This window comes from Lagopus muta, chromosome 1 (genome assembly GCF_023343835.1).
Source record: "Lagopus muta isolate bLagMut1 chromosome 1, bLagMut1 primary, whole genome shotgun sequence".
Lineage (NCBI taxonomy): Eukaryota > Metazoa > Chordata > Aves > Galliformes > Phasianidae > Lagopus > Lagopus muta.
In genome coordinates this window covers 33,234,879-33,258,596 of record NC_064433.1, presented here as the reverse complement: position 1 = coordinate 33,258,596, position 23,718 = coordinate 33,234,879, and the positions used below count along the sequence as shown (strand labels likewise).

General features: G+C 41.4%; 1 protein-coding gene across 1 annotated transcript; it reads left to right on the top strand.

The window, feature by feature from the left end:
* The first annotated feature begins 473 nt into the window (after positions 1-473).
* On the top strand, positions 474-20,493 carry GNS (glucosamine (N-acetyl)-6-sulfatase). The gene is made up of 14 exons (XM_048944198.1): positions 474-757; positions 1,063-1,122; positions 1,764-1,970; positions 3,535-3,600; positions 3,996-4,094; positions 6,445-6,612; positions 9,706-9,788; positions 11,046-11,164; positions 11,657-11,760; positions 12,109-12,210; positions 13,383-13,490; positions 14,132-14,242; positions 15,961-16,121; positions 16,942-20,493. The coding sequence occupies exons 1-14, from the start codon at positions 614-616 to the stop codon at positions 17,024-17,026; spliced, it is 1,617 nt and encodes a 538-aa protein (XP_048800155.1). The 5' UTR covers positions 474-613; the 3' UTR covers positions 17,027-20,493.
* Positions 20,494-23,718: the final 3,225 nt, after the last annotated feature.

Below are 23,718 nucleotides of genomic sequence, written 5' to 3'. Positions count from 1 at the left end.
CCGTGCGACGGGCGACTGAGGTTCCTCGGTGCGCTCAGCATGGAGCAGAGGGGAGGGCTGATGGCTGCAGCTCCTCGCAGGGCTGAGCTCTGCTCTATGTGACAGAGGCAGGGCCCGAGGGAACGGCATGGAGTTGTGTCAGGGGAGGGGCGGCTGGGGACAGGGTCTGCACCAGAGGGCGGCGGGTGTGGAACGGGCTGAACAGGGCAGTGGGCGCGGCGCCGAGTTCAAGGTGGGTGTGAACAATGCTCTCAGGCGCAGGGTTCGGTTGCAGGTGATGCCGCGCGGAGCCGCAATCGGAATCGATGACCCCGGCGGACCCCCCCACCTCACCCAGGACGCCCCGCACGCCAACCGGCGCTGCTGTGGGCGAGGCGCAGAGCCGCTGCACCGCCCCCGGTCCGCCCTGCAGGGCGGGGCGCTGAGCAGCACCTCCCGCCCACGTGACACCGCTCCCCCCGCTCGCCCTGGTCATATGCCGGGGGCGGGGCGGGCTCGCGCTCTGCTGCCGGGGCTGCGCTGTCGGCCGCTCCGCGACGCCGGGGTCTGAGCGACGTCGACGCATTCCGTCCGTCTGTCTGTCCCTCCGCCCGCGCGCCCCCGTCGCCGCACCATGTCCCGCTCCGCGCTGGCGGCGCTGGCCCGCGGGCTGGTGCTGGCCGCGCTGCTGGTGCTGAGCCCGGCGCGGGCGGCTCGGCAGAGGCCCAACGTGGTGCTCATCCTCACTGACGACCAGGACGTCTTCCTGGGCGGCATGGTACGGCCGGCCGGCGGGCGGGGTGGGCGCCGCGGCGCTGCCGGGGGACGCGGGGCTCGGGGCGGGAGGCCTTGGGGCCGTGGGCAGGGCCGGGTGGAGCCGCGCTGAGGCCCTGCGATGCCGTGCGGCCCCACGAGTGGGACGCGCTGCGGTGGGCAGCGTCCGCAGAGCCGCCGGCGGAGCTCGTCGTGGCGGGGCCCGGAGCGGGGCAGCGTGTGACCGCGCTGTGTGAGGCTGCTCGCCGCTCTGCCGCTTCGCGTGGTGTCCTCGCGTGTGCAGCTGACTGCGCGGTGCCTCTCTTGCAGACCCCCATGAAGAAGACCAATGCCCTCATTGCGCAGATGGGAGTCACCTTTTTAAACGCGGTAAGTGTTTGCCTTAACGCCTTGAGGCTCCGAGGTGCGAGTGTGTAGTTCGTGTTTTTGGTTTCAGAGCCTGTGAACGTGCACGCTTTGCGTGTTGTTTTAGTCCTGATTCAACGCCTACCTAGTTTTAGGTCTCAGAATCGAGCTCAAGGTCAGAGGCTGAGGGGCAGTTTTCACTTCCTAAAACCATTCAGGCTGACTTCCTCAGGCTGTGCAGTAAAGCTGCCTGGTCTGTTTCTTCTGTTTCTTACTGTGAGCTGAGAAATGTTAGAAGAAGCCACTTGCTGCTTTCTGTATGTTGAAATCCCACTTTGCTCTTTTTGTGTTCTAATACGTTGCCAGCTGAAATAACAGCGTGAATCAACTGGTGAGCACAGTGTTTGAATGAGTGCTTGGTGCTGCTTATCTGTACTGTGCAAGTATGGGATTGGAGAAACCGAAAGGCAGTTTGACCCACAGCATTTCGCTTGTGGGAATACTTAAGGTGTCCTTCTTTGTGTCCCATAAAGTGCATGTTTTGTTAATTTTTGAGGCCAGTGAGCTCTTCAATCAACCTGTTATCTGGTATTTTATAACTGCAAGTTTTAAGGAAAAATGTTTTTCAGTATCAATCCTGTCTCTTTTGTTCCTGCTCTTTCTAGTATGTTCCCAGTGCACTTTGCTGTCCCAGTCGTGCGAGCATTTTAACAGGAAAATATCCTCATAACCACCACGTTGTCAATAACACTCTGGAAGGGAACTGCAGCAGCAAGTCGTGGCAGAAGATACAAGAACCAAACACCTTCCCAGCACTGCTCAAATCAATGTGTGGTTATCAAACATTCTTTGCTGGAAAGTACTTGAATGAGGTATTTTGTGCTTATATTTTTACTGTGGCACAATGCGCTTGCCTTTATCCACCTTTGTAAAATTGCTTCTGGCTTTGTGTGTAATAGATATTGAATCCCGACTGTATTTCAAATGATATTACTTGGATAAACAATTCTCTGAATTCACTGAAGGAGGGTAAATAACGTGCAAAGTTGAGATCTTTAACTTAGCTTAGTTAAAATCAGATTCTTAGTTGCCTGAAGGTTTTTTTTAAAGTTAATTGTGAAAGGATGATAGGATCCATAGGCATCTTTCAGCGTGTTTGGCTGTGCCACTTGATAGGCATCAGGTTTTTCATGACTGTAAAAAATGGTACATGACTGGCACATGGTAGCTATGAAGAATATCATCAGGCCTGCACCAGTCTGGGGAAGATGTCAGATTAATGCTACTTAAAGAAAAAGAATAAACTTCTCTCACTATTTGCAATTGATATATTCCCTTGAACATGACTATTTTCTTTTTAGCACTTAATTGCTGTTTTAAGTATTAAATGTTCACTGAAGCAAGTTTATTGAGAGAGTAGCTAGTACCAGAGCTCTTGGCAGAGCTTACTCAGCACTTTGTTATTAAATCATTTTTTGTGTGCTTTTTGTTGTTGGTTTTTTTTTTTTTCCTAAGCTGTGGTTCATGGTAGCTTATAGTAAGCTTTAAAACTTTTCCCTGAAAGCACTAAGATTTGTTTTACTTCTAGCATAGAGGAGTTGTATTTGCAGTGACTTAAAGTTCTCAACAGCATTATTTTCCTTGTCTTTTGGTGGAAAATGTTGATGGTGTAACAGAATAATGGAACATGAGTGAGTATTCTAGCCAGGCACAAATCTGCCTCTGCTGCAGTCAATGAGGCAGCTGGGGAAGGGAAGTTTATCTGGCTTCCTCTGAGCATCCCTTGAGTCAGCACCATCTCCTGTCCCTCCAGTTTGGGGAGCCTTGTAGATGTGAGAGGGCAGCCTTGAGAAGATACATTGTGTTGCTCTGAGGCACCCTCTGTTTTGGATTTGGCACTGATTCAGCAGCCAGTTTCCTTTTTTTGCTGTCTTAAGGCCTGATTGTTCTTAATCATTTGTCTCTAAGATGACAGCTACTAGCACTGATTTAAGTTCACACTGACTCTTCGTACAGAGTGATGGAGGCTGTCAGTCTACTTGAGTTTTCTTTAGTCTCTTAGCTGTTAGCACAAAACCCAAGTCTGTCTTATTGCGTACATTCTGATAGTGTGTTCTTGCATGTTGATGTACTGGATGTCCTGCAGATCTCTGTATGATTTCATGTGTGGACTGGAAGAGGGAGTAAGATTTAAATATTATCATTGAATTCCAGATTTTCATTGACTGTCTTTTTAGTTACTTTAACCCTTGTCTCTCTAACAGCCTATAAATATGCTTTTACGTACAAATATATCTGGTTTTTTTCTGTTCTGAAATTTAATTTGACTTAATGGTGTTTCTGGCTAGTGTTGGATAAAGCACATGAATATGAAGCATAATCTCTAGCTTTTGTTTGCGATAACTGAAATTGAGTCACAATCTGTCTTTTTTTCAGTATGGAGCAGAGGATGCAGGGGGAGTAAGTCATGTCCCTCCAGGATGGAGTTTTTGGTATGCTTTGGTATGTGATTGTTGTTAAAATACTTAATTTTGATAGTTTTGTAATCCGGCTCGTGTTCTGAATTTTGCTGGTCATGAAACAGAGAGCACAGAGCATCTAACAACTTAATGCAGAGCTTCCCTTTCTTCCTCTCTATTGTATATCAGTCCATTGGCTTTCACAAGGGCTGCTTTTACTGAACTGCCTAGGAAAAAACCTTGGAATGTAAAGCCAAAGCAGTGCAAGATAATGCTGCAGCATGTGATGTTGTTGGGGCTAGTTCTGAGGATTCTTGGAGTGTCCTTATGACAGATGCTTGAAACCAAGTTGACTGGTGTTGGGAGTTTTGATTATTTCAAGTATCTTCATCGTGTATGTTGCTCTACATAAATGTGTGTAACTTTTCATTCTCACAGGAGAAAAATTCCAAGTACTACAACTATACTCTTTCAGTAAATGGCAAAGCACGAAGGCATGGTGAGAACTACAGTGTCGATTATCTGACGGACGTACTGGTAGGAAATTCTGCTACATTCTGTGTTACAAAAAGTGCTTATGACCAAATAATGCCTCATGCTGGGGGACTGGGGAGGGGTGGTAATAGCAGTTTAAGCTTCAGTAGTTCATAAAATGCTGAATGATTGCACTGTCATAGCACTAGGCAGGCATCAACCAGCAAAACAAGATTCTGGGTATGTTTGAAAAATAGGAAGTTTATGTGTAGAAGCTATGGAAAGGAAATATGTTCCAACAACCTGTTTTCTAGCAGTAGCCTCGCTGAGAGGTTAATAGTGACTGCTGTGGTATGTGAGGAATGTGATGCATACAGGCAGTGTCTTAAATTACTTCATAGCAGACTGTATTTCTTTACAATAGACAACTTCTGTAGCAGGTTAACTGCATCGAGATTTCAATAGGAAGTTAAGTGTTAAAAAAAAAAAAAAATGACTTTGTTTGGTAGATGTTGTATGTATATCAGTATCTTATAATCTTTATTATAAATCATTATATATAAAATGTGCTTTGTCAAAATGTGTAGTTGACCCTGAACTTTAACTTCTTTATTCTCTTTAATCTTAAAGAAGTAAATAACAAAAGCAATAAATGCATAAACTACATAAGTAATAATTACAGCTTTCCTTGTAGTTTTCTTGAGTCCCTGTTTAGCAAGTAGCTTGGATTTTCTGTGGATTTTTCTATTGTATTTTCATCCTCCTCATCCTGCCTCCCAAAGTTAGAGTCTTAGGTTAATGCACTGTTGTAGTGTATTACATGGCACTGCTAGGAGCTCACATGCTCAGGAAAACATTCCTCTGAAAAGCCTCCTCGAGCAGTGAGTTTGTGATCTTCTGCTGACTAGTGAGGTTCACTGCCAGTTCTTTAACCTAGACAGCTGCTTACCAGGAACAGAACTGATTGATGTTTCTCAAGGCACGGAACAGCTGTCTGATTAAATTTAGATTTACAGTGGCTAAAGCTGGATTGGAATTGGTAAACCAGAAGAGAGGCTATCCTGTTACTGGTATTGTACTGGTCTTTTTGATCCTTCAGTAGCTCATAAGCATTTTGACCAAGATTATATTTGTGGTGGGTTGCCTGTTGATACACCAGTGTATTATGATGAATTTTCAGTGTGTTGCATTCTACTCTCTGCCACCAAGAATTCCACTTTCTAGCTATGAAATACGTATTTATCATTTCAGGTTAGTGTTTCAGTTTAATTCAATGGGTGGGCAGTGCACACCATGTGAGTGTTGCCAAATGTGCAGTGACAGAGACCACCAGGAAGAGCAATAAGTAGCTTATTCAGAGTTCCTGTGTTACTTGACCCAGTGCACAGTCTCCTTGTTCTGACTGAGGACATGAGTAATTGAGTCTAGTATTAAGAATTTGAACACCTGGATCAGTTTACCTCTCTCATACTGGTTTGTGTAAACTGTTTTTATCCTTCCTTAAATGTATCATCATATGGCTAAGGTCCAGCCTCTATTGCTTATATGTGGGAATTTGGGGGGGGGGGGAAGACAAAGTCATATTGGCAGGGGGAATTCCTAGCATTTCTCCAATTCTGAAGGATGAAGAGGAAATACGAAGAGGGATGTATTAATCAGAAAGGAAAAGAAAATGTTAGAAAATCCAAATAGTAGAGAACTATCCAGCAAGTAATACCTTTGAAGCTTTAATTTTAAAGACTGAACAAGGGAAGGCAAAATGAAACTCTTCACAGTGTTTCCCTGAAGTTGTATGTAGACAGAAATGAAAATGAAAGTGCGAAAAAGTGACATGAGTGATTGGAATCTGTTGCTGTGCTTCATTAAAGCTTCAGGCTTCACCAGCAGAAATGTGACACTCCTTAGAAACTAAGGAGCTAGCTGTGGAATGAGCAAACCCTGTAAGCTGTGGAGATGAAAGACTTTTTCTCAACTTTGCCTACTTCAGAGGGCAACTGAATCTGACAGTATGTGATCTGTCAGGCAGGAGATGGCATCTGAGACCCTCAGACTGTATTGAAGTTTCAGTTTTACTTGATAAGGGAAGGATTTGGGTGGATTCGGTTGATGCTTGAAGTAGACACAGTGGGATGAAAAGCTGGAGTTATCTTCTACATCTTTTTGATGAACTTTCTGGTGTAAGCAAAGGTCTGAAGTAGAATGCTGTTCAGAGATGTGGGACAAATAACTTCTTCAACACTTGGGATTATTTTTATCAGGAGATGCAGTTTTGAACACTTGTAGATGGTAGTAAACCACCTCAGAAACTTATTATTTGCCCAGGCTCTAAATGTTATATGTGTGTAGTTTGGATTTTTGAGTACTGTTTTCCTTTAGAATTAAGACTTTTTTTCTTTAACAAAACTATTCACAGGCTAACATGTCGTTGGACTTCTTGGAGTATAAATCTAATTTTGAACCTTTCTTTATGATGATCTCAACCCCAGCGCCACATTCGCCTTGGACAGCTGCTCCACAGTATAAAAACAGCTTTCAGAATGTCAGTGCACCAAGAAACAGCAATTTTAACATTCATGGGAAGGTAAGCTGTCTAGCAAGAATTTGTGGAGATTACTAGTTGGTGAGAGCAGTAAGCAGCGATTCTGACTTGCTTATTAAAATTAAAGGCAAATTTAAAAAAAAGGTTTGCCCTCCTGGCAAATCTGCTCCTACTTGACAAGTTTTTGAGGCCAGTTAGAAGACTTTGTGAAATCATGAAATACAGGGCCTAGAGTCATTAAAGATTTTAGTAATTTGGCTTTCATTCGTTGAGATAACTTGTAACCAGAATTGATCAGCCTGGTGTTACACACTTGGGGATGTTTGTGACAGGCAGCATCTTCCCTGCTGCCAGTAAGTTTTAACCTTATATGGTCTAGCTCAGACTAATCTGCAACTCACTCAGCAGTAAGTGGAAGTGGAAGTTCTAGACAGTTGATCTGCTATTTTAGTTTCGAATACAAACTTCACCACTGTTCAGTGTTCAATCCATTCACTTCAGGATTTACTCCTACGTGGAGCCCAGTGAAACCACTTTTGAGCTCACTGTGGCTCATGCAGTCCTGGGTGGAACTTGCTTTTTAGCTGAGAACTATGGCTTACAAAATGACACTGTGCTTCAGCATGATGTAAAACTTTGAGTGAAAGGGGAGAAAAGAGTTATTATGTTTTGGTGTAGTGGAAATTGGAATCTTTTTGCCGTATAAGGTTGTTAATTTTGTCTTAGGTTCCATTGTGAGAAGTGAACACTTTCAAAATTCTGAGCTAGGAATAAGTTGACCAGTGAAGTCAGCAGCCAGCTGAAAAATGTGACATGGAAGTTCCCTTATGCGGAGCAAAGGCAAAAGCTCTGCGTATGCCCATGAGTCTGTCGTCTTGTTTTGTGCTATAATAGTTGGTAGCTAATTCGTGTGAATGCAGCAATCTTACTAGGTTTCAAAATGAGAACAGACTAGCACCTTCCTAGACATAAAATAGCTACAGTCATTAGCAATGTGCATTTCTAATTGGTAGTGTTATTGTCTTGAAGCCTGACTCTTCCTTGAGCTCCACTATTTTCTGGGGCAAGCGTAATTCCTACGAAAGTAGTAAACATACACATAGACACTGAAGTCATTGGTGTTGTAATGTTTGCTAAGCAAACTTGCATTGTGCAGTCGTGTGTTAAACACTCTTGATTCCAAGTCAATATTTCCCAGCTTCCTTATGTATGATGTGGGCAAGAGTTACTGAAAGAAGCCATGTAGGTAGAATCTCTGCAGAAAGAGTAAGAATTGAGTTCTTCTATTGTCTAGTAATGTGCTTTTTGCTTAAGATCCTCAGCTATGGATTATACCAAGTGATAGGCGGCTGTCTGGTCTCCCAGGCAGGGCTACTGATATTCCAGATGAGGTGTCCAACTAAGCTGTTCTGAGAAAAGTTGACCAAGATTTGTGTCAGGTATTTCTCTTGCATGGATTGTTTTCCCTGCGAAGTCAAAGCACAGCTCTGTCCAGATTCTGCTGGCAAGATAGCGTGTTCTGTCTCAAGGTCTTGTAGGCTTTCTTTCAGAATGGGGCATCAGGAGGCAGCAGGTTTGGTGAACAGCTCTGTATGTAATACTGTGAAAGAGATTTAGCAGGGGCTGACAGAAGTGAATGTGAGGATGGTGCATCAGCATGGAGTTGATTGAAATCAACAAATGTCTTCAGGCGTTGTGTGAAACTTCTCAGACTTACGAGAAACATAGGAAGAGAAAAATATCCAGAGAAGAGGAATTTTCAATTTTACCAAGTGACTTATCAGTCTGAGTTGCACAGCACAGTTATCCTGGGGAAGAGCTTTCCTGAGCCCACCTCCTGCAAAAGGGGGCAGGTGCACAGGTGACAGTGTCAGCTCCATCTTCTGAAGAACTTTGGCTGAGCTGGGGATAGTATGTGTTCTGTCTTTCTTCACTTCTGCACTCCTTTACAGCTGCTGCAAAAGCAAGATCTGAATAAAGTGAATTAAAGCAAACTGGTTATGAAATCGGTTTTTCATGCCAGAAATCCTTTCTTCTGTCTGCAAAACAGAAAATGAGGAATTGAGTAACTGCAGAGGGTATGAGTCACTTTGTTGTGAGTCCTTGAAGTCCAAACCCTTTCCAGTCATTCACTTGTGACAAAAGGAAAGTTATGTAACTAGAGGCTCTAGAGAAGAGTGACCAGCTAAATATAGGCTCAAGCTCAAGGTGGCAAGTGGATCATCTCCAACTTCCTAAATGAAAAATTATAAAGCTACACTGACATAACTTTATTCTGCTCCCCCGCTAATATTAACCTTTGGTTTATTCACAACAGACTTTTGCTTGTATCGTGTAGTGGCTGAGCCAGTTCAGACCAATGCTTCAGGATGTGAGAGTGTAACTTTTTGTGGGAGTTAAAGCATCTCTGTTACATGGGGGAAGTGAGCAATGAGGGGAGAAGGGCAAGAGCTGTTTCTGGAACAGAGATGAGTCCAAAAAAATATTTAGCCCTTTAGCAAAACAATCACACTTTTTCTGGAATTAAAAAAATAAAAATCAAACTAAAAGCAAGGGAAGCAGAAACCACCTCAGTCTGTAGCCTTGGAGTTCATGGGCTACCAAGAATCTGTTTGTGACAGGTCTTTTTTCTCACCTGTCAATAAATCAGGTAGTCTTAATTGCCTTTGAATTTCTACCCACCTCTCTACTTCTGTTAGTATGCTCACAAGTATGAATTCTCAAAGAACCACACTTAGCCATGTCCAATCATATAATGTACTCAATCCCTGAGTTGTTTTTTTTTCTTTTTTTTCTCCCATTAGACTTATATCATGGAGCTTGCTGGATTTTTGGTAGCTACTGAAATGTTATGTTTGGGAGGGCGTTCCCTAGCAATTTTTACAAGCTTCTTTCCTGGTCTACTTTGAAAGCATCCAACGCAGGCATAATGGAGCTGTAGAATGGTCTGTTCTTGCCACTTGGGTCTTACATGAGCTAAGAGCAGAAAATTGGACTCAGGTTATTTTGATAGCATTTTCTAGCTGCTTAACAGCAATCCTGATCACAAATCTGTGATCAGTCTAATAGAGGTATAATAGTTGACACAAAGCTTTTCTTGTACTTCTGTTCTGCACTACTCTTTTTCTTTTTCAGAACAAGCACTGGTTAATTCGGCAAGCAAAGACTCCAATGACTAACTCTTCAATACAGTTTCTAGATGATGCTTACAGGAAGAGGTAATTTTTGTTTCTTAAGGTAAAAAGTCTTCCAAGGTCATAATACATCTGACAGCAGATTTTGAGTTACCTCTGCTAGTTGTCTGGCGTTCATCTCAGCAGACCTGACTTTCAGTTTACTTTCTGAAAAGAAACTTGTAGTTGACTTCCAAAGTATTTTGCCTGTAAATCATAGGAAGATGAGTCATGCTTAGTATTTTAGCTGCCTTTCTTTCAGTGCAGAATATATATGAAATATTATCAATGTATATAACTGTAATATCAATGTATGTAACTGTAATAACTGGCCAAGGCAAGTGCTTGATTCCTTTCTATAAGGGATAGGATGAATGTGAAGGTGTAACTTGCTCCCTTTTTCTTAATGCAAAGAAAGATGTTTCCCTTGTAGATTAGGCTTACATTGTAGATTTCTTTGGAAGTTTTGAATTAAACGCTAGCTTAACTAACTTTAAATGTTAAACTCACTTTTGACAAGTTATCAGGTACTAGCCTGTTGCTTTGGAGATGGAAGACCAAGGTTTTGGGGTTTTCTTTTTCCCCAGACTCTTGCTTTACAAAATGCTAAGATAAAAAATATGCAACCAAATCTTAAATTAAGCCTGGAGACAAGAAGAAATAATAATTGAATAAGTCCAGGTTAAATTCAATGTAATGTTAGCCTGTGGAAGTCTTATCGTTGGATTCTCAGCAGCAGTGTCAGTGGCAGACCCCGAGGCAAGGGAAAGAAATAACCTTTGGCAGTTTAAGGCCTTTAGTTACATTGCAACAGTAGATCCTGATTCTGCATGGGTGATACAAAACAAGTAATGTGCTGTTCAGGCAGGAAGGATCCCAAATAGAAAACTAAGTTATTGGCAGACTTGTATTTTAGTATTAAACATTAGATATGAAGAAATAATAACGTGACCTTGCTGAAGGACTGTTTGCTGCTGTGTTGCTTCAAAGTTACTCCTGGCTGTCTCCAGATAAGATTAGAAGTAACTGTCACTTTGACGTCTTTCTCAGACATTTTAGAATAAAATCAACAAGAACTGAAGACAAACAGTTCACTTCTATCTTAAATTGCAGCCTCCAAAAGTACAATGCGATGATCTATGAAGTTTGTTTTCAGAGACTGTGAACAAAATATCTACTTCCAGTGCGTTCACTGTTGATTTAAAGCATATTGTGAATGCACTACTAGTCAAAATTCTGATTTTTTTTTTTGGTATTTTTTTTTAATTTATTTTCTTGTATGAATTGTTTTGTTTCTGTTAGGTGGCAAACTCTGCTGTCAGTAGATGACCTGGTAGAGAAGCTAGTGAAGAAATTGGAAAACCACGGGGAATTAGATAACACATACATCTTTTACACATCAGACAATGGCTTTCATACTGGTAAGCTTTTCACTGCTTACTGAATGCTTGTAGAAGCTTCAGAAGTGGCATAGCTTCTCACTCTTGTGACCATTGCAGAAAATGGGAACAGCAACTGTGGAAAACTGCAGGTATGAGAAGTACAGATCTGAATTGCAAAACATCCTGCAGTTGTAATGTAGGGTGTTTGAGGGATTTGTGTCTCTCTAATTTTCAGCGTTGTCTGTCACTGTGAAATGAGACAGGAAGGATCTCTGTTCTGTAAAGCTGACCAGTAAAAATCTGTCTCAAAGACCTGTCTGGAACGTGTTGCACAAGTGAAAATGTGTTATCCAAGCTAATAAACTTTGAATTATGTCTTACAGGAGCTGACAACTTCAAAATATCTTCTGCTTTTTTAATGAAGCAAATAACCTCTTCTGGCTGCTTAAAATTAATTGCTGGAAATTGAGTAACGAGCCTTTCTAAACATTAAAGAAGACGCTGTCTAATTCTCTTTCTTCTCCAATACAGGACAGTTTTCTTTGCCAATAGACAAACGGCAGCTGTATGAGTTTGATATCAAAGTTCCATTGCTAGTTCGAGGACCAGGGATAAAACCCAATCAGACAAACAAGGTAAGTGAGGAGAGAATACAGCTTGACTTCTGTTGTTTCACTGTTAACCACTTCAGGTAATAGTTGGTCAATGAAATACGAGGTGGTAGAAATGCAAATACTCCATTCTTATTAAAAAAAAAAAAGAAAAAAAGGCTGTACACCCTTGCTTGAAGCAGTAAATTTAAACATTTCAGGAGATGTGGAGATCATTTTCTGGAGATTCTAGCATTGATTGTGAAGGTTACAGGTTCTGTTAGCCTATAAAGATGAAATTAAGTAGTGTTTAGGTGTACTTAAAACAGAAATCTCATCGGTATATTTGCTAGGTTCTGGTCTTCTGAGCTAACAGTTCTCTTCACCTTGCAGATGCTTGTTGCAAATATTGATTTGGGTCCCACTATTCTGGATATTGCAGGATATGACTTGAATAAGACCCAGATGGATGGAATGTCACTATTGCCGCTGTTGGTAAGCAGACAACCAGGGATAGTAAGCAGTAATAGGGATGATTCTTCAAAGGGAATACTATTTCCTTCAATGGACTGGGTGGACTTCCAATCCATATTCATCTCCTGTTGGCATTTTCACACAGAACATTGACAGTTTATTGGGGAAAAGCATGGGCACACAGTTTAAATGCAGGTGCATTGTAATGACCTGTGGTCATTTTGTAATAGAAAGTTGTCACGCTTTGACTAATCCTGCAATTTGTAAGAATTCCTGTTCTGAAGGTTGCATGTTTCTGTTTTGCAACCTTCCCTACCTTTTCCTTAGGACTCCTCAGCACAGACACAAGGGGAGTAGATCGTTCTTACTGCATTTTGCTTTTCTGAAGAGCATTTCTCAGTGAACTCTACAAAACTGTAGGTGGTTTCATAAAGTAAAGCTGACCTTTCCAATAAGTGAGCGGAAGCCTACTTAAATAAAGCTGCTTGTAGTTTATCCTTTTAGTTTTAATTAAATTTAGTCTATAAATTGAAGGCAGCTTACTTGGAAATGTAGGAGATCATCCAGATTTAAAACAGTGCTTTGCTATTAAAACCTTCTATCCAAACTTTAAGCTGTTCTTCTGATGGATGAGGGTGAAAGGTGTCTGTTTAAACTGACAATCAAAAATGTGGAAGATGTTATTTCACTGTGTATGCCTGTGGCAGCACTGTGTATTAACTTTAAACTACGTCTCCTCCCTCTTTTAAAATGTATCTACAAATAGAGCAGCTTAAAATGTAGTTGCTTCTTAAAGCTGTTTATCTTTTCTTACGCCAGGGCTATCTTTTGCATCTGTTGTAGTCATCTGATACAAATCAAAGACAAACAGCCTCGTTACAGGGCTCCTGTCTGTAACACTGTAGTATCCGTACGGCTTACTGTTTGTGTTATGGCTTGGTTACTTACGAGCTGAAGGTATTATTACTTCAGTAGCTTTTTCTTGAAGGTTTGAGGTAGGATATCTTTTGTTGATCCTTGTCTTTCAGCTACCCAAAGAATTCTAATCTAAGGCTGAATGTTAGTTTAAGACTGACATAAACTAGGGACCACAACTCGCCTTGTAAGCTGTGGCCATTGTCCATGTTATGCAAGGCACAGAAATCTTCTGTTTCGTAGTACAGTGAATGCTAAGTCATGTCCTCTCCTCCTAGAGAGGAGACAAAAATGTGACATGGAGATCAGACTTTTTGGTGGAGTACCAAGGAGAAGGATACAACGGCAGTGATCCTACCTGTCCTGGCCTTGGACCCGGCGTCACGGTAAGTAGGACAAGAATGTTACATTAGAACACAGAAACTGACTTATCTATTCTGTGGATAGAAGCAAGCTTCCAGTAGGAACTAGCTCTGTAAGTGCTGTGCAGTATTAAAGAATTAGAAGGAAGCATCCAGCCATGCAGAACTGATGTGTCCATATGACCATATAGAACAGTCACCCTTTCAGTGGGAATCTATGGAGACTATGGGCTATACAAGTATCTAGAAAGGTGTTGACTTCAGAAGATGGCTGGCAGGGATGTAGTCTTCCTTCTGTGGTTCCAGTGGCCTCCTCACACTGTTCTTACTTTCTAGCTGTTTGTTACTGGCTGAATCAAAATTTGCTCTAAGTAAAGCATGCCCTTTGTGTTATATTTAATGTGTTTTGTGCTGTTCATTCAATGTGTATACATTAGCATCCCAGACAAAATTTATTTAATCATTGTGAGTTCACTAATAACGCTGTCTTGAATTTAGAAGAGATGATTTTTTGCTTAACATCCCCAGCAGAGCCTTAAGTGTGTTAGACTAAGATCCTGGTGTTCATTAATTAACTGCAGTTGGCTTGAGCTGGTGTAGACTCTGGGGAAAGGATTGCTAGTTCATCTTTCTTAATTTTAAATATTTAACTGCTTACTTCTCAGCACTGCTTCCCAGATTGTGTCTGTGAAGATTCCTATAACAACACGTATGCTTGTGTAAGGACAATGTCAACTTCCTGGGATCTGCAGTACTGTGAATTTGATGACCGGGAGGTGAGTCCACAACAGGCATTAGCTGTTCCCAGCAGTGCAGGTGATGATCTGCAGTTTTGTCTGCTCTAAATGGCTTGCATAACGTATTCTGAAAAGCAGACGAGCGTTACTTGCACAGTGAGGTATTTAACAATCAATGAGAATGTTTGAACAGAAGTTTGTGCTGAGGTTCTGGGGAGAAAAAGAGGGTGGGGAAGGTGGTATAGTTTAAACTATCGTTACTGCCTTCTGGCATCACCTAAAAGCCTCTGGAGAGCTGTGCTGGGGCTGAGTTCATTTCTCAGTCTTAATTCCATGTGGCTGATTCCTCTGTACTGCTGATAAATACTTCTGTTCCATTGCACCTCTGCTGTTCTTAAGTTCAACTCTGCTCGTCAGGAAGAGCTGAAAACTCAGGCTAATCATTTCTCCTCTATTGCCCACTTGTTTGTCTATTCTGGCCAAACAAGTGTAAGTTACAACTGAGGAAGGTCTCTAATGTTGTTTGGGAGAATGTGATATACAGTCCCCTGTCCAGAAACTATTCAAATCTCATTAGTGGAGCACCACCTCCATACATGAAATATGTGGTTTTTAGGTCTGATCTTTGAGTTCACTTGCATGCAGTTTGCTCCAGAGAGCATACTGAGGTTGAGGCAAGTGTTCTGGTCACAAATTCTATAAACTGCAATGTCAGCATGTGTGTAGTGAATGTATAAGCATCAGCTGTCCCCAGTTACCATGCTGCCACACACAAAGTTCTAGTAACCTGCAATAAATGACTTAAACTGGGACAGTAAATACCACAAGATAGTTTTTGTGAGGAGACAGCAGAAAAGACGATAGGAAATCAAGGTAGCAGGTCCTGCACTCCATTGGCTGTTGAACTTCTGGGTTACTCAGCTTACCTGGGTCAGCTGAATTAAGACAGCAGTACTGGAAAGATGCATTGATGTAGCTTTTGAAACCTTCCAGTAAACCTTCCCAGAAAGCTTGTTACCAAGGTCTGTCCTGATGAATCTTTATCGCAGTTAGACACAACTGAGCCAGTGTTAATCAACATCATCTGCAATCACAACGTACTGGAGCACAGACAAAACATCAGCTGCACTCTTAAGATATGTTCAGCTACTGTTTGTCCCACAGAATGGTTCAGAGATTTAATGTACCAGAAACCAAATCTGCCCTGAAGTTGCCTAGACAAATCTAGTTCTTTAAGTATGTGCACACACAAAAGCTTTTCTTTCATTAGGTCTAAACGTTTCTACTGAGAATACTTTGTACATGTAGTTAAGATGTGCCTGAGTTCTGACAACTGGCAGTACATAAGCATATGTATATAAAATGGTGATGTGATGGTCATCAACTAGTATTTTAAGATCCATTAATGAAAAGACAACCAGCTTCCCTGTGACTTTTTCCTCTGGAGTGGTAGGCTGAAGGTGGGGGCCCACATACGTATATGAAGTATCTACCTATATTGAGGCAGCTGAACATTTTAGATGAGAGCAAAACTCTTCCAACAGCACTACAGCAAAAGTTTAGCTTAACATACATTCTGACCTCTGACTGTTTATTCACCTGGCTGCATATTGCTTCTGTACGAGTGTGCCACAGTGTAACTGAAAATCACATTTGAGATTATTTGGGAATGGCATTTGATTAATGGTATATAATGGTGGTAAATGTTAATTAACATTTAGGACTTCAATACAGTATGGGAACTTTATGTTAAACAGGTGTTTGTGGAAGTGTATAACCTGACTGCAGATCCACACCAGATCAATAACATTGCCAAAACGATCGATCAAGAAATTCTAGAGAAGATGAATTATCGATTAATGATGCTGCAGTCGTGTGCAGGAGCAACTTGCCGTACACCTGGAGTCTTTGATCCTGGGTAAACACTGTGTCAATTCATAGTACTTTTAAGTATAACCATGTATTTTTAAAAGACTGAGCTTTCATAGAGGTCTCATTTATGATGAGACAGAATATCCCCGGCACGTATACTTCTGTTTACTAGAAATAGTTTGATGCTTATCTATCTTGAATGCTTAATCTCTATTTTAATTGAACCTACCAAATGTAACTTGATGGCATTAATACTACCACTTTAATCTTGTCAGCCGCCATTGACTTAGCATAGCTAAATCTTGCAGCTATTTTGAGTAGTCAGGCAAGTGACTTCAGGTTTGCCTGCAAGCAACAAAGAGCTCTGCATATTTCTGTAGGCAGGGATTTTCCAGATATTTGCTGTGATTATTCCTGGATTGTTCCTGGCTGTTAACAAAGAACACTTAGCTCAGGACATAAGCTGTTCATGCTAGAAAGCTGTTGGAAATAAATTGGGCTTCTTCAAAATTCAGTCAGCAGTCTTTTGAACTGAAACTTTAGGCACTGTTTAAAATGTTCCTATAGATGAGCTGCATAGGTCTGTAATTAGAGGCAGCAAAACCTTCTATTAAAAGGCATCTCATGAATGTTTAATGTTACACATACCGATGTGCTGTTGGTGTGTTATAGCTCGTATTTATTTCTCTGGAGAGCATCAACTCCTTAGCTGTACGTTGTTATGATTCATCTGGTAGGTGGAGTGTCACTGCTGTATGCTATTCACGTAGCATTGTACCAGAGCTATTCTAGAGATCAGCTGTTCCTAGAAATGCTTGTTACCATGGACTAATTGTAGCTCACACAGACTGTGTTTCTTTTTGCAGGTACAGATTTGACCCACGGCTGATGTTCAGCAATCACGGTGTTCGGGCTCGGAGGTTTTCTACACGGTCCTTATCGAGCATTTAAGAGCCTCTTGCAATCAGCTCCCACTGACCAATTTCTCCAGTGACTGCAGCAGGTCTGTCTCTGAAACTCTCGTTGATAACAGCTGGAAGACTTACTGGGCTGTTCAAACCATGTTTGGAAGAAAAACCCTTGTCTTTAGCTGGTTGCCTTGTGCAATATGTATATTTTACAGCTGACCTGTAACTAAATCATTAGACACAGCTAAATCTCTCTTACTCAGATATTGATTACCACCTTTGTCTTTCAAGTACCTTTTCATACTCCAGGCACAGAGGTGAATCTATGGCCTATGAATCTGAACAGTTTTTGTTCTGAAGAAATCAGTAAATGCATTAGTTGAATTGGGTTAGATAGGCAGGTGCTATTGCACAGTAATGCTCACCTATATTCAGTGTCACACACTTCCCTGAAGGCTGTGTTTATGGATAGATTTCCTGTGTTGAGCTCAAAGCTCTTAATGACAATAGCAAACTAGCCCAAAACAGCGTAGGGAAGGCATTAGTCAAAACTGTAGGATCTGACTAGCAAGAGTCATTTGCAGAACTGAACTAAGTATGCAGAGTATCTTCTTTCAATGAGACCACTTTAAATGAGACCAATGAATTTTGTAGATCTGCTTTGGTAGCTTGCAAGCAAGAATGTAATTTCAGCCTCCTAGTTTGAAATGCTGGATTGGGTTGATATGTACTACTGAAAAAACTCTTAAGATTTAATATAGGCTTCCTACTGTGTTAATCAAAACAGTGTTGGGACTAACAAGTACTCAAATAAGCGTGCCTGTGTTCTGAGCTAACTGTTAAATCTGTTTCAATACATGGAAAAAAGTATCACTAGAAACCAACACCAACAGGGCACAGCAATAGAGTTGATCTATCTCTAACCTCCAACTACCTGGAATTTTCTAACATATCAATTAGATTCTTGAAGTAAACTGTTTTGAGAGAAAACTAACTAAAGTAAATCACTGTTCACTAGAAATTAGAGGGCAATTTTAGGCAGTTTAAGTACTTCATAGTTTCTTTTTGGTTGAGACATAACTATACAGAATCTGCAGTAAGTGGCCTTCACACCAAAGGACTGCACGTCAGGCATCTGACTGGTATGTTATCATTTAGTTTCCCTTTGGAAAGGTGATATTGTCTCTTCAACTTTCTGATTAGGCTCATCTGAAATGCAGCTGTCACTTGTACCCAAACTTGAATATCTTCCTAAATCTTGAAAAACACCTGAATTTGAGTAAGAATGTAGCTTTTCTATATATTATTGGCAAAACACTCTTCTAGAAGCACCGAATTGTTTGTGTTCTGCAAGACAAAGTCATGTTGCGTATGTGTAAATCAGCTGCATTATCAGGCAAGATAATCTTTCCCTTTTCAGACAAACCATGACACAACTCTCCGGTTTTCACCAGCTATTTTAGATCCCCTCTCTAAAGAGGATGTTTTTGATTTCTGTTGCCTGAAGCCTTCTACCAAGGGGGGGAAGAAAAACCCTAACAAACTAACTAGGCAATGAAGTACAACTGTATCCTAACTGCAGAGGTGCACATTCCAATACACAGATCTGCACACAGATAAAAGTAATGCTAAAATTCAGCTGATATTTCCTTTTGATTCTGAAGCACAGAAGTTGCCTTTTATTTAGCTTAGCTGCAAACTTCTGTGATGGTGTGCAGCTTAGGTTTTATAGGGCTTTTATTTCAAATCTAACTCAACATTTTAAATCTCTTGAGTGACCAAATATTTGGAGACAAAATGCTTGAAAGGTAACTTCTCAGCTGTAGTATCTGTATCAGTACTGAGGTTTTTGGCTACTCTTAAACTACTTACATGCTTTCAGATACTCAGGACTTTATTTCCTCCATTACAGTTGTAGCTTTATGTTTTCTCTTTGTTTTTTAAGCCTGAGGATTGTCTATCAATATCATTTAAACTCTGCTTTGACTTTTAGAAACAAAACCAAAGTTCTTTGTGCTCTCAAGTGTTTTCTTGCACACTGAGTTAAACCTAAGGTTCATTTACTTAGTGTCCTGCTTAGGATTGGTTTTTATTTAATCTTTGCTTTGGTAGCTGTCTGGAGGCTAGTATAAAACAGTTTGCTGTACACTAAATCCTCCATAGCCCTATCAAATCTAGGAGATCATATGTCAACTTCCTACTGTTAAGTGCAAGTAATTCATGTTATGCTTCTCAGTAGACTTAAAAATAGAAGAATTTTGGGTACAGATGTGTAACACTCAAAGTGATCTAAAGCCATAGTAAGCAAATCTTTCTTTTTGAACACTTTACTTTTTGCCTAATAAATAGCATGGAAGATGACAGAGTTGGTATAGATATTAAACACCTGATGAGACAATTGTACCCAGGTCAGCACTTGTGCTCTCTGCATGCACTGTAAACAGTTGCCCATCTAAGTAGACTCAATAACTTTCCTTCTGCACTCAGCGTCAGGGAATCACGCAATACCTGGAATCTGTCATAGGTAATAGATGTCATTCATTTGAAATTCAGAATGAAATGAGTCAGCCCTTGCTCCACCAAGATAGAGAGAAGGGCTGGTCAGGAAAATAACTTCTCACTTTGGATAAAGATTCAAGAGCTGTTCAGCAGAAGCACTTAGTTGAAGGAAGAGCAGGAAAAAACAGCTGCCTGGCTTCTGTAACCTTAGGGGAGTTTGTTGTGACTTGTCCTGGATCTGTTTCCATGAATAATTCTGAGACTTTGAAGAGCCCTGAACGAACAGTATTAATTCTTGACTTAAAATTATTATGAAGGAACTTTATAACTTGCAGCCAGATCTGATTCCCAACCAAATGGTTTTTGTGGCTAAATTGTCTTCCTTGGATGTTCCACTTTGTATGCAATGTGATCATAGCTGCATCCATACCCTGGTACCGAAGGCGTTTGTTTCAAATGAAGGGGCCTTATTGGTGCAGAGTTGTGTCTAGGTAAAATGTGATTTATTTTTCTTATAAATCATTATTCTCAAAAGCTGTGAACTTTGATCTGAGCTGGTAAAGCAGATGCTATGCAGGGAGAAATACAGTTAACTTTTACATTATTCTGAAACAAACCATGTTCTGTGTCATCACTCTGGCCAAAGTGTGCACAGCCAGTGCACGTTCACCCAGTGTAGGCCCAGCATGCTGGTCTTCTGTGTGGAGAGTAGAGCTGTAATGCAGACAGACATGCAATCACATACTCAAAGTAGGTACAATACCTGTTCCAACAAGTCAAGATTGACTGATTATACATTATTTCAACTACTTTCAGTTTTACTGTGATTCACTTGAAGTGATTTTTATTTGTAGTACTCTTCTCTGTATGTGAGCATACTTTGCTGTAGCGTGTTGTGAGCATCCTTAATTTCTGCTGTTTTGAACGTTTGTTTAGAAAGTGCCCTTCCAGAGGACCCTGTTCACTGCTGCACTTTTGGGGAAAGAAAAAATAAACTGCCTATCAAACTTCTTCCCTTTGTTACCGAATTTCAATTAAACCTTTCCAAAGGATCAAAGTGTGTCACGTGTCTAAACTGACTTCCTATTGCTAACCCTGTGCTCTGCCTACTGCCCCATTATGTGAAGATTCTTGCTAGTGAACTCTGATTGTAGTGGATCCTCTGTAGCGTTCAGCAAGAGAACGCCTGCCTGCTTTGCACAAGGAAGAAACGTTGAGGTGAGTGAACTCATCTAAAAGCAATCTGTACTTTCCCATATTACCTTGGAAACTGACGTAGTTGAGTACACGGAAAACTTGGAACTGAACAGATAGTGGAGAAACTGCTGTTTGTAATTAAAGGCAGCATGTTCTGCCCTTTGACAAGAGGAAGAATGGGCTTGGCTTTTTTTTCCTGAAGTGGGAACTGTGAACAACAGTAAGATGTGCTACTTCCCATCACTTCAGAGTTCGAGTCCTTGGGTGATTCTGTACAACTACTTTAAAAGTACATGCATGACTTTTCTGGACTATACTGCAGGGTGATTAGTACTTCTCACCTTCTCAAGTCTTCTAAAAAGCTTCTAAAGCTTCTATGAAGTCCTTCTCTGCTGTATCTTCATCAGTGCTTCAGTAGTCTTCCACTATGTAGGGGAAAATATTCAACAGCTGCTTAGTGGAACAATTCATGTCTGTTGTTGTTTCTATTTATGAAACCTTGACAGCTCCCTGTAACACCCCAAGAAAGGGAGTTCTTGTAGTACCTAGATGCAAATTCCCATTCTGCTTAATGTTTTTAGTGGTACCCACATGGTAACATCACTTGGGTTCATGAACCTTTCCAAGGTGCCTCTTTCCAAGGTGCCTCCTTTGTTATTCGTTATTAATGATAAGCCCTGTTTTTGAAGAACACTGTAGAATGATGGGAGTCACCTGTTTTAGAAAAAAGAATACTTGGAGAAATTGTGTGACTTGAAAGAATTGGCAGTGCTAATACACAGTTTTTCAGATGCTGCTTTAGTCAGATTCAGCTGTTCAATATCACAATGATATCCAATGGATGTCTTCTAAAGCTGGCAGTCCTGTACCTCATCAATTTCAAAGTACATTCTAAGTATAGTCACTACCTGCTTGCTCAAGGTATGACTGGTGCTTGGACCTGTTCCAGCTGCCAAAATAAACCTCTCTTCTTTAACGAGCAGACAACGTGAAAAGGCAGCAGAAAAAGTGTTAGGGTAGCTTTGAAAGTAATGTCTCCTGTCTCTGGCCTCATGGTCTACAAACCAAAGCGAGAATCCAAGCACAGTTGTATCTGGATGACAGTGGTGTGTGTGCCCAGTCCCTGACTGGCTGTCAGCAGCACACAGTGGTGCGAGGTCTCTTAGCTCTGGGAGTGTTCCTGTGACTGATTGCTCTCCAACTCAGACTGATTTGCAGCAGGCCTTCTGTTCTATATGTGTGATCTGTGTTTTTACCCGAGCCTTGCTCACATTTAAAAATATGCACTATTATTTGGCAGCAGGCTTTAGAAGATACTCCATAGGCATTGTGCCACCCTTCTGTCCTGCTGTTAATTAAAAACATGGATTCTAACTTTGTCCAGTGGGTACTTACAGCAGAGCATAAAAACAGATACGAAATGTCTGGCATCTGCCTTCTCACAGCCACAGAAGAATGTTACAAGCAGAGGGAAAGATGCTTGGGGTATCAGCTGTCAGGTCTAGACATGATTATTGCCCAGGATTACTGGCATAAAGAAAGCACCTGTTTATCTCAACAGAGAACTTCACAGCCACTATTCAGTGCAGTAATTTTGCCTGGGAAAAAAACAGAGGCTGAACATCGCTGTCATCAAACCTGCTGGCACAGCACTGCCTCCCTGGAAATGTTGGCCACAGCTGAAATCTCTGCTCACATACCAGATTCTGTATTTAAAGAGGGAAATCTTAGCCTTATACTGGTATTTTCTATCATGCTATGTAGGCTATGATGCTATATTTAGGTTTATATAGTTACTGCAGGAGAGTTTTGTGCTGCATTTGTCTCATGAGTACTTGTGGTAAAGGCAAAAGAGAACTACTCCAGTTACTCATAATACCCTCTCTTACTCATACAGAAAGCAGCATTTATTTACATAATTCAGGCACCATCACTAGAGGCTCATTCATTTCACCTGATAGAACCTGGAACATTCCAAACTTCAGGAGAGGCCCTTGGTAGAATTAACATGGTCAAGGAAAATATCACCAAACCCAATTTTTATACAGCACCAAAAACAAAGTCAGATTTTGAAACAGTGTCTGCAGGAGTAGTACTGGCATATAAAAATATGGAATCAATAATTTGGGTTGGAAAGGACCTTTAGATCAGATTGAAGGTCCCAGCTATTGAGCTGGGACTTCCCAGTCGCTGCCACAGGGGGACATGGACAATGCACATCCCAACTGCAATCACTGCACTTTGTGAAAGCTGAAGAGAAAGAAGTGGGAAAGAAAAAGTGCAATAAAAAGACAGTTTAGGAAAGTGAGAAGGAAGCAGCTTTGAGGAGGAGTTTGCTAAGGGTGTCTCAAAGCAAACTGCTGAGCTAGGTCCCTTTCTGCCCTATGTTGTGACAGCTGAAAGCACTTCTACTTTCAACTTGCACAATGGCAAACAAGTGATGCAGAGGATGACCTCTTACCTCTGCAGGACACAGTGTGATGATGCGTGTTCACCACAACCAGAGCAAGAGTTGAGTGCGCAGCTGCAACACCCCAGGACACGTTTGTCTGCTGCCTTTTCACCCCACAATGCATGCTCAGCACGAAGCCCAAGTCCATCAGGACCAGTGGTATTTAGTGCTGTGGTGTCTAACAATATTCCTGGACTCAATGCTACTACTCAGGCTTCAGCCAGGTGAAATCGCTCCAGCTGCCCACAGGTGTTCCCTTGAGTCAGTAGGAGTTATAATCCTTATGAGTCCTTCAAACTTGCGATATTCTATTGTGGGTTTGTTATTTTCCCTCAGTAGCTCAGTGTCTTCCCTCCAAGTTGCTGTTGAGAGTCAAAGGTTGGGTGAATGGGGTGCAGTGGTGCACATGATTTACAAATCAGCATGCAGCAAGATGGTCAATAACTAAGCAACGAGTCGCCCTACTGGTGACCACCTGTGGATTTCATAATGAAAGACTGTCCTGCCACACATCAGCCACAAGCAAACCTTATGGATGGGAAAAGTCTTTTGAGGTACATGGTAAATAGAGCATAGTGGACCCATGA